This window comes from Diaphorina citri, unplaced genomic scaffold, assembly GCF_000475195.1.
Source record: "Diaphorina citri unplaced genomic scaffold, Diaci psyllid genome assembly version 1.1 scaffold12, whole genome shotgun sequence".
NCBI lineage: Eukaryota > Metazoa > Arthropoda > Insecta > Hemiptera > Psyllidae > Diaphorina > Diaphorina citri.
Window position 1 is genome coordinate 301,505 of NW_007377451.1, and position 10,764 is coordinate 312,268.

Below are 10,764 nucleotides of genomic sequence, written 5' to 3' on the forward strand. Positions count from 1 at the left end.
AGACTGGAAATTTTGAAAAATTGGACTGGAAAACCGGGAAAAGTCAGGGAATTTTATTTTTCCATTTTGGTAGACACCCTGATGTGTCAATCCGTCAGCATAGCTGATTTAGCATTACAATCAACATTCATTTAGTTGATCCATATTTTCTTTTTGTGTAATATGTAGATTGTTAATCCACCCAACCCACCTCTGTGGCTGAGTGGTTAAGAGCATTGACTCTCAACCCCGGGGGCGCTGGGTTCGAATCCCAGCCGGGGCGGACATTTTGGGAGCAAAAATGAGCTTTGAACCAATGTAACGCTTTCGAGGTACACTTTTTACAGAACAAGCAGATTTTTCATCGATATCAGGGAGAAAAGCTTCAGTAAGTTCTCTAGTGGGGTAATGTAGTGCTCGTGTTCTTCCGAGTCTATGGTACTCAATGAAATATTGGACACTGTAAAATCCAGTTGGTTAGTTGGTAGCATCCACAAATGATTTCTTTGAAGGGAGCATGATAGCATCTATTTTTACTCATATTAAGATAATTTTCTCTCTATTGACCCCTTTTCTTCCCTCAGGACGGTGGGTGAAGTAGTCAGTGGCATCGTGAACAAATGTATCGCGGCACCCAAAGCCAAAACCAAAGACCTCTCCCTACAGATTATACTCATGTATATAGAAATCGAGAAGCAAGATATTGTAATGGAAGAACTGATCAAGGGTTTGGACCACAAGACTCCCAAGAACATAGCGGCCTGTGTGAATGCCATCACGTGTGCGTTACGGTAAGAAGAGAGAAATATTTATTGAAAAGAACAGAAAAAAGCTAGGGGACGTTAAACAGGGAGTAGACCAGCTTAGTCTGGCTGGGGGACTTTAAACAGGGAGTATAGCAGCTTGAATTTCCCTTGCTAAAGAAATAGCAAAGGCTGAGTGCGAAGGGCATCCACTCGGAAGAACTGATCAAGGGTTTGGACCACAAGACTCCCAAGAACATTGCGGCCTGTGTCAATGCCATCACGTGTGCATTACGGTAAGAAGAGAGCAATATTTATTACTTACTTTCCGCGTCCGGAAAAACCAATGTCAACGTCAAATATTGTGCCAGTGTGTTGCAGTCTTGATTGCGGTTTTCATTGGCTGCTATTAGATCTTGTTGCCGGCGAATACTTCAACCACCGGAAACCAATATTTTTTGAAAAGAACAGAAAAAGCTGGGGGACGTTAAACAGGGAGTAGACCAGCTTAGTCTGGCTGGAGGACTTTGAACAGGGAGTAGACCAGCTTGAATTTCCCTTGCTAAAGAAATAGCAAAGGCTGAGTGCGAAGGGCATCCACTGGTAAAATTTGTAGCGAAAACCAAATGTCAGCCCAAAGCAATTACCCTAGTTGGGGTTGATTGAGAGGCTGACGAAAAACGCCGACCCCGTTTGTACACGGGAAAAGGCGAAGAAAAAGAAGAAAGGATATATGCGAGAATTGGACATTTCACGACATCAAAATTTGTAGCGAAAACCAAATGTCAGCCCAAAGCAATTACCCTAGTTGGGGTTGATTGAGAGGCTGACGAAAAACGCCGACCCCGTCTGTACACGGGAAAAGGCGAAGAAAAAGAAGGATATATGCGAGAATTGAACAAAAACCTGGACATTTCACGACATATAGCTCGTCTGCCAAAATTGAAACATTGTTAAATGAACTCTAAAATAACTGGACAAAAATCGCCTGTGGCGCATTTCATTCTATGTATTTTCTAACGATGCTACGTTCTACAGGGAATTCGGCGAAAAGGTGATTGGGATCAAACCCCTACTGAAGAAATGCCCCTCTATTCTGGAACACAAGGACAAGACAGTACGTGACGAGGGTAAAGCCCTCATGATAGAAATGTTCCGATGGATAGGCCCCGCCCTACGACCCCAGCTGAGTAGTCTGAAACCGGTTCAAGTAAGTAAAATAGGCCACCCTGTCTAGTATATATACAGGGTGTATACAGTACGGTAAAGCCCTCATGATAGAAATGTTCCGATGGATAGGCCCCGCCCTACGACCCCAGCTGAGTAGTCTGAAACCGGTTCAAGTAAGTAAAATAGACCACCCTGTCTAGTATATATACAGGGTGTATACAGTACGGTAAAGCCCTCATGATAGAAATGTTCCGATGGATAGGCCCCGCCCTACGACCCCAGCTGAGTAGTCTGAAACCGGTTCAAGTAAGTAAAATAGACCACCCTGTCTAGCATATATACAGGGTGTATACAGTACGGTAAAGCCCTCATGATAGAAATGTTCCGATGGATAGGCCCCGCCCTACGACCCCAGCTGAGTAGTCTGAAACCGGTTCAAGTAAGTAAAATAGGCCGACTTTTGGTAATTATTCAGCAGCCTCGACAATGAAAAAGAAAGCCCCTTTTTGTGTTAAACCTGACCCTATAACACTGGTCACTGCTCATTTGTGACAGCTCCTTTTTGCAGTAATCCTTTTTGTAGTTTGTAGTAATTCAGGGTGTCCAAAATGTGCCATTTTTAAAGGGGTGATTCATTGGGATATTATTTTCCTTCTATGATGCTCTTGATTACTATTTTCACAAAATGCATTGAATGAAATGTCGGGACATTGACCATTGGGGGGGGGGGGTAAATAAAATAAAATATATTACACCAAGGGGGATGGAACTATTGTGATGCACGAGACAAGAAATTTCTCGTCTTGTCTCGAAATTTAAGAGACGAGAACTGGATTTTGTCTCGTTGAGAAATTGCGAGACGAGACAGGGCTCTGTCTCATCGCGTGCATCACTAGATTGAACACCCTGTATGTAATGGAAACACCCTGTATGTAATGGACACCTCTCAAGAGATGAGATAGCTCCCAGCTAAACTATCAGATCCAATCCATTGTTATACCCTACTATGCTACGTGTACTGTCTACCTCTCTTCAATGGGACCATGTGTATCAATGACTAGGTATGTGTGTGTGGAAAAACTACTTGCTAGGTTTTTTTTTTCAACAAAATACTCAAGTATATTTATTTACAATACATGGACAGCCATAACATAATAAATTAAAAGAAATAACAATAAAGAAGAAGAAAAAAATATGGAACTGAAGAAAGAATAGGGGAAAATAGAGAAGGAAAAGATGGCAAAAAATAAAAAAAGAATGAGTTAATGAGATGCTGTGTCCCATATTGGGGATGTGTTGCAACTTCCCATATTGTGATGGGAAGTTGTCTCATTGTTCTTGATGATGAACGGATTGAACACCACGAAACTAGTGAGGAAGATTCATGACATGAAACTTCTAGTGAGAAAGATTCATGATTCTATTGTGGAAGATTTTTTTCTCCTTCGTACCTAGTTTTGTTTTGGGTTTTAAAATATGAGTGTTTCACCGCCGTTTTTATTTAGTAGCAATGGAACCGCTGTTTTTAATTAGGTATTTATTCCAATTTCTAGATCTCTCTACCTAAAAATATATCGAGAGGATGTACCTATACCTAAATAAAATACTCAACACTATTGTACACTTCTTATTCAAATGGAGCAATTAATATTCGTATATCGGGGATTGTGGATTCCGGAATGCTTTTTCCATCAAGAAGGCAATGCCAGGAATTTTTGAACCGTGTGTGATTTAGATTTCACAGTACTTTCTCTTGTCAATAGGGAATGGGTTTGTTGGACCCCTAATCTTAATAAGTCTTTAAAAGGACCTTCCTCAATTATTTTATGCGATGGGATTCGAACCACAGTTCCTTTCTTAAGCTGTGTCCACACATGGTCAATGCCGTCGATCGACGAGGTGAAGAGGTGAATATACTAGTATGTTGTCGAGGCAGTGTACGGTTTCAGTCGACATCGATCGACGGTGTTGACTATGTGTGGACACGGCTTTATGAATCCAATGCCTCAACACAAGTAGGGCCGTCAACAAAGTCACCCTGTCTATGAAAGCTCCCAGGGTCATAGGCTCAGTGACTGACAGCAATGATCTGAAAGCAACTTTACTTCGCATCAGGCGTCGTAAGCGGACTCGATCTTTAGGTGGGGGCAATATACCATTGCACCTTAGAATAGAATTGCCTTTTATCCTGCTCTAATAGGTCTAGGAAGATACTAGTTGCCTTAAATCCTGCTCCTGCTAGGACTAGAAAGCTCCGCCTAGTCAGTTATGGCATGTGAAAGGTAGCCTTTAACTGCTAAGGTGTTTATCCCCCACTTTTTTACTGGCATTTTAACATTGACAACCAGCATTCCAAAAAAAAAACTTCACACTTTGCATTCCGCACTTCGCAAAAGATGTCGTAATATTACCGAAAACCTTGCGAAAGTTGAAGTGCAAAGTTGCTTTCGAGAACACAACCAGGCTCTTCAATGGTTCTCTCGAGGCTGATTGCAGGCCGAAATAGATTGTTGTCCTATACAGTCACCTGTCCAAATGCCAACCACGCATACTGTTTATTAACTTCTGTGATCAGTCGAGAACTTGTGCATTTACCCTTGCTATTGCTGTTAGCTAAGGCTGTTTCTACATTGGAAGTGGATTTTCTTCAGACTCTGTAATACACGCGAAGAAAAAAAACTCATCATTTGTATCATATTTTGGAATGGGAAATGCAGGGTGTCGTTAGTAGAATAATACTCGTATACGGCTCTGGTCTTTTCTAGATAAATGCCACTTCTAATGTAGGCGCAGCCTTATAGAGCTTTCTGTAGATCTCAGCAGACCTGTTCTAAATATGCTTGCAAAACTCCTAGAATTCTTTAGCTCTCCTAGAATTCTTAGTTGTTTTTTTTTTTTTTTTTTTTTTTTTTTTTTTTTTTTTTTTTTTAGAGATTTGATAGAGGAAACTGAACCAATATGACTGTCCCAAAATGGGACAGAATAGGAGAAAACCAGAATAGGAGAAAAACTTTCCAAGAACGAAACTTTTTGTAGACAGGGATTTACATTTTGACATATTTCATTTCCAGACGGTGGAGGTGACAGTGGGGATGAAGGTGGAGCAGACATAGACCCATATGATCTCCTAGACCCGGTGGATGTGTTATCCAAACTACCCAAGAACTTCTACGAGAAAGTGGAGGAGAAGAAATGGCAGGAGAGAAAGGAGGCGCTGGATGGCCTAGAGAAAATATTGACTGAATCGCCGAAAATAGAACCCGGTGATTTTGGTGAACTGGTGAAGACGTTGAAAAAGGTGAGTCCAGTGACAGTCGTTTCTTGGTTACCAAATAAAATTTTGCATTGAAACACTTTTCTTCTTTAAAGCGGTGCCACATTAAATTGTTGAATATAAGGGACTGTATCCTACCCTGACAGTCTTCATACAGTTATAGTCATGTGCAGAAGGAGAGAAACATTTATTTGATAACAAACAAAGCAAATGACATCAAAGGGCGCAATCAATGCCGAATTCAGTTTTACCTTGTATACGTAACTTTTGAAGTGAAATAAAACCATAATAGAACTGCCTGGAAGATACATAATAGAACTGCCTGGAAGACACTGACAAGAAACGCCGACCCTATTTAAATAGGAAAACGCTAGGAAAAAGAAGAGTGAAAAGTACCTGATTTCGTTCGTCTTCTGTTCCTCAGCTGATCACCAAGGATTCCAACGTGGTGGTAGTAGGCATCGCATGCAAATGTCTGGCACTCCTGGTATCCGGTCTAAAGAAGAAGTTTCACCCTTACGCCGGTGCAACACTACCCGTCTGTCTGGAGAAGTTCAAGGAAAAGAAACAGAACGTGGTGACACCCCTACGTGATGCAGTGGATGCTATCTATGTCAGCGTAAGTGTTTCTTTTTAAATGAAACATCTAGACTCGTGTGGTCTGTGTCGTAGAATGCCCATATCGTAGCTAGTACCTATGTCTCTCATCAGATGGGGATAAAAGACACAATACTTCCCATTTAGGTGCTGGGTGAACACAAGAACACCAGAAAGTAACCCGTTGAAATATGTGCAATCGAAAGTCGAGTACAAATTTTTGTCGGACCCGGTACACCCCTACGTGATGCAGTGGATGCTATCTATGTCAGCGTAAGTGTTTCTTTTTAAATGAAACATCTAGACTCGTGTGGTCTGTGTCGCAACACTACCCGTGTGTCTGAAGAAGTTCAAGGAGAAAAAGTAAACAGAATGTGGTGACACCCCTGCGTGATGCAGTGGATGCTACCTATGTCAGCGTAAGTGTTTCTTTCTGTAGGGAAAGGTGTTTCTTTCTTCTTTTTTAAAGTGCTAAGGTTTATGGTCCCGAAAGCGAAGAGGAGTACAGGATAGGAGAAAGCCAGCCGTTCCGAGAACGAACTTTATCTGGTTAGGATAAAATCCGCCCCCCGGCCGGGAATTGAACCCGCGAACTAGCGCTTACAAAGCAGATGCGCTACCATCCAAGCTAATTATGCTGGCAATAGAAAAAGTCTGCGTGAGTATTTCATAATGTAAAAGTGTTCGCTAAGAGGGATACTCACGCAAACTTTATCCTAAACGGATGATGCTCGTTCTCGGAACAGCTATGTAACTTTCTCTTATCCTGTCTTTCTTCTCTCTTTGATTTCGGGACAAGACCTCAGTTAGATACATTTCCCTCTGTATTTTTTTTTTTTTTTTTTTTTTCAAGTTTTTTTTTCTAATCAATGTTTTTTTCCTTCCACAGACCACACTAGAAGCTATCCTAGAAGACGTTATAGCGGCCCTCGACAACAAGAACCCTCAGGTCAAAGCCGAGACTGTGGCATTCCTAGGACGATGTTTCACCAAATGTACCCCTGTCATACTGAACAAGAAACTACTCAAGACCTACGTGACGGCTCTACTCAAAACACTCAACGAACCTGGTGAGTGATTTTATTTGATTGATTTTCATTACTGAATAAGAAACTACTCAAGACCTACGTGACGGCTCTACTGAAAACACTCAACGAACCTGGTGAGTGATTTTATTTGATTGATTTTTATTACTGAACAATAAACTACTCAAGACCTACGTGACGGCTCTACTCAAAACACTCAATGATCCTGGTGAGTGATTTCGTTTGATTGATTTTCATTACTGAATAAGAAACTACTCAAAACCTATGTGACGGCTCTACTCAAAACACTCAATGAACCTGGTGAGTGATTTCATTTGATTGATTTTTAAATAAATAAAACAAAGAACTGCTACAAGACTCATGTGGCCTGTGTCATAGCATGCCCAGAAGTGTGATGAGAGATAGTTATTTATTTATTTTTTTTACTTTAGATTCTGGGAGAATACTAAAGTGTAATCCGCTGAAATATTTGCAACCTCTATTCTATATTATATTCTATAACTACCTGAAAATGGCTACTTGGTCTGAGGTGTCTAAAATCTCTTGTAGCGCTGCCGATTCAGATCCTACAAGAACCAGTTGAAATATTTGCAACCTCTATAACTACCTAAAAATGGCTACTTGGTCTGAGGTGTCTAATATCTCTTGTAGCGCTGCCCATACAGATCCTACAAGAACACTAAAGTGTAACCAGTTGAAATATTTGCAACCTCTATAACTACCTAAAAATGGCTACTTGGTCTGAGGTGTCTAATATCTCTTGTAGCGCTGCCCATACAGATCCTACAAGAACACTAAAGTGTAACCAGTTGAAATATTTGCAACCTCTATAACTACCTAAAAATGGCTACTTGGTCTGAGGTGTCTAATATCTCTTGTAGCGCTGCCCATACAGATCCTACAAGAACACTAAAGTGTAACCAGTTGAAATATTTGCAACCTCTATAACTACCTAAAAATGGCTACTTGGTCTGAGGTGTCTAATATCTCTTGTAGCGCTGCCCATACAGATCCTACAAGAACACTAAAGTGTAACCAGTTGAAATATTTGCAACCTCTATAACTACCTAAAAATGGCTACTTGGTCTGAGGTGTCTAATATCTCTTGTAGCGCTGCCCATACAGATCCTACAAGAACACTAAAGTGTAACCAGTTGAAATATTTGCAACCTCTATAACTACCTAAAAATGGCTACTTGGTCTGAGGTGTCTAATATCTCTTGTAGCGCTGCCCATACAGATCCTACAAGAACACTAAAGTGTAACCAGTTGAAATATTTGCAACCTCTATAACTACCTAAAAATGGCTACTTGGTCTGAGGTGTCTAATATCTCTTGTAGCGCTGCCCATACAGATCCTACAAGAACACTAAAGTGTAACCAGTTGAAATATTTGCAACCTCTATAACTACCTAAAAATGGCTACTTGGTCTGAGGTGTCTAATATCTCTTGTAGCGCTGCCCATACAGATCCTACAAGAACACTAAAGTGTAACCAGTTGAAATATTTGCATGTATTCAATTAGAATAAAACATTTTATTTGTGATACCCCCGCAAAAAGTTACCTGCTGAATATAAAAGGTCATACAGGGTTCAATTGTTGCCCACGCTGAAATTGAGGGACAGTACAGTAAAAATGCAAAAACGCTTTATTTTCCAAATACTTCAGCTTCAGGGTCATCTCCGAGAACTGATGCAGAGTATAGAAGGTTGGACGATGATCAGTTCCATCGAGGTCCAACACCTTTGCAGCATTTGTTCGGCTTCAATTTTATTAAAAATGTACAGTCCACGTCAACTGGGAAGTCCGATGGAAGCGCATGGAGGGGAACCGCAACTTCTCAACTGTAAGTCGGACAGTTCTAAAAGTTTCACCATTCGATTCGGCGTGAAAAATCCCATGGGATCAACTATTCACATGCTTACTTGTTAATCAACGAGCTATTTTTTGACGAGTGCGCAGTGCGAACACAAAGGTCATCGGACTTCCCAGTTGAAGTGGACTGTACATTGAATTATAACCAATAAAGAGTCAAAATAAATAAATATAGGAGAAACCTAGCCGTTCCGAGACCGAACTGTAGTGTCTCTGTTTAGGATAAAATCTGCCCTGGGCGAGAATTGAACCCGCGACCTTGTAGCGCTTACAAGGTAGCCGCACTACCCTCCAAGCGAACTAGGCTGGCTAATTGTTTATTTATTTACATACATCAAACGGGTTCTTACCCTTACTAACTATGTTACAATGATTCCCTATCTAGACCTATCAAACTTATATTGTTGTTAGCTAATGTCAAGAATTGACCATTAGACCATTTTCTTGTGTACATCCCAATATTTTTCCTACAATGTCTGTGCTGGCTTTCAGGCTGGCTAATGAAACACGTGCTTTCCCATTCACAGATCAAGGAGTATTGTGACAAGGCCGTGCTGTGTGTAAAGCAGCCCAAGCCACAGAAGGAGCGACCTACCACAGCCCCACCTAAGAATGCCCCTGCTAAATCCGCCAGTGGGGGTAATGTGCCCAAGGTGGTGAAAACGGGAGGCGCTGCCAAAGTGATCAAATCAGGAGGTGCCATCAATAGTGCCACTATGACTAGGAAGCCTGCACCTGGGGGTAAGTCGAGAATCGTGTGTATAAGTATAAGTACACCTAAGTAGTGCTTTATTTAGACTGTCAGCTTAGAACAAGTTGTTCCATTATACCAACAGTTTTGTGTGCATTTAATTTGTCTGTGTGTTTAACAGGTTTTTAGAACTGTCCGACTTACAGTTGAGAAGTTGCGGTTCCCCTCCATGCGCTTCCATCGGACTTCCCAGTTGACGTGGACTGTAGTGCTTTATTTAGACGGTCAGCTTAGAACAAGTTGTTCCATTATACCAACAGTTTTGTGTGCGTTTAATTTGTCTGTGTGTTTAACAGTGTGTGTATTTTATTTGAAGGATTTTCTCCCAGGTTTGATAAAGGAAATTGTAGCAATGGAGGTCTTATTAGAGGTTTTATCGACCCGAAGTAGAAAAGAGGAGGACATGATAGGAGAAAGCGAGCCGTTCCTAGAACGAACCTTATCTCTTTAGGATAAAGGAATTGAACCCGCAACCTAACGCTTACAAGGCAGACACGTTACCCTCCATGCTAACTAGGCTGAAATATTTACTTACAGTCGAAAAAATGAAATAATAATGTTATTTGTCTTAGGACTTAGGGTATCTTTACCAAATAAACATTAATTCTTAATTAACAAATCAATCGTTCTAAAGGAAGAAAGGCCTATGTTAGTAGCAAAAATATTGTAGGCCCTCCTTCCTGGGAACGATTCAAATGTGATTTACTTTATTTCCAGCTAAAGATAAGCCAGGAGGCAGCAGTGGGGGTTCTGGTGGGGCCGCCAAATCATCGAGTTCCACCAAACTAGGCCCCAGTGGTGGCACTAAGATGACATCGGAGAAAGATTTATCAGACGAGGAGGTAGAGGAGAGGGCGGGGGAAATGTTGCCGCCAAATATGGTGGCAGATTTGACGGATGTGAACTGGAAAACGCGCCTGGCGGCCATGGAGCAACTGTTACCGGTAAGTGGGATCAAATAGGGAAGGATTCTATTTTTTTTTTTTTTTTTTTTTTTTGAGGGGGGGGCATGGTTGATAGAGGGAACTGTAACTGCTGAGATCTTTCGTCCCGAAAGCAAAGAGAGAAGAAGGAAGACAGGATAGGAGAAAGCCAACCGTTCCGAGAGCAACCCTATCTGTTAAGGATAAAATCCGCTCCGAGCGGGAATCGAACCCGCGACCTAGAGCTTACAAGGCAGGCGCCCTACCCTCCAAGCTGACAAATGGTGCTTATTTAAACTGATCGAATAAGTCTAAGGTCATACGAAAATGGTTCCCTGTGGCCTATTCCAGAAAGCAACTTCCCAAGGTACAGTCTTTTTGGCAATAGAACAAGCACTAATCTC

At 41.4% G+C, this 10,764-nt stretch overlaps 1 protein-coding gene across 1 annotated transcript in view; it reads left to right on the forward strand.

Moving 5' to 3' along the window:
- The window catches only part of LOC103506613 (protein mini spindles), a gene marked incomplete at its 3' end in the record, with an annotated part of 84,261 nt that overhangs the window by 10,323 nt on the left and 63,174 nt on the right, over nt 1-10,764 (forward strand). The window contains exons 4-14 of the mRNA XM_026821548.1: nt 564-770; nt 1,761-1,932; nt 1,982-2,065; nt 2,115-2,198; nt 2,715-2,800; nt 3,912-4,033; nt 4,964-5,190; nt 5,591-5,785; nt 6,653-6,833; nt 9,179-9,427; nt 10,155-10,381. Coding sequence (XP_026677349.1) covers nt 564-770; nt 1,761-1,932; nt 1,982-2,065; nt 2,115-2,198; nt 2,715-2,800; nt 3,912-4,033; nt 4,964-5,190; nt 5,591-5,785; nt 6,653-6,833; nt 9,179-9,427; nt 10,155-10,381 — 1,834 coding nt within the window. The remainder of the gene's footprint in view (nt 1-563; nt 771-1,760; nt 1,933-1,981; nt 2,066-2,114; nt 2,199-2,714; nt 2,801-3,911; nt 4,034-4,963; nt 5,191-5,590; nt 5,786-6,652; nt 6,834-9,178; nt 9,428-10,154; nt 10,382-10,764) is intronic.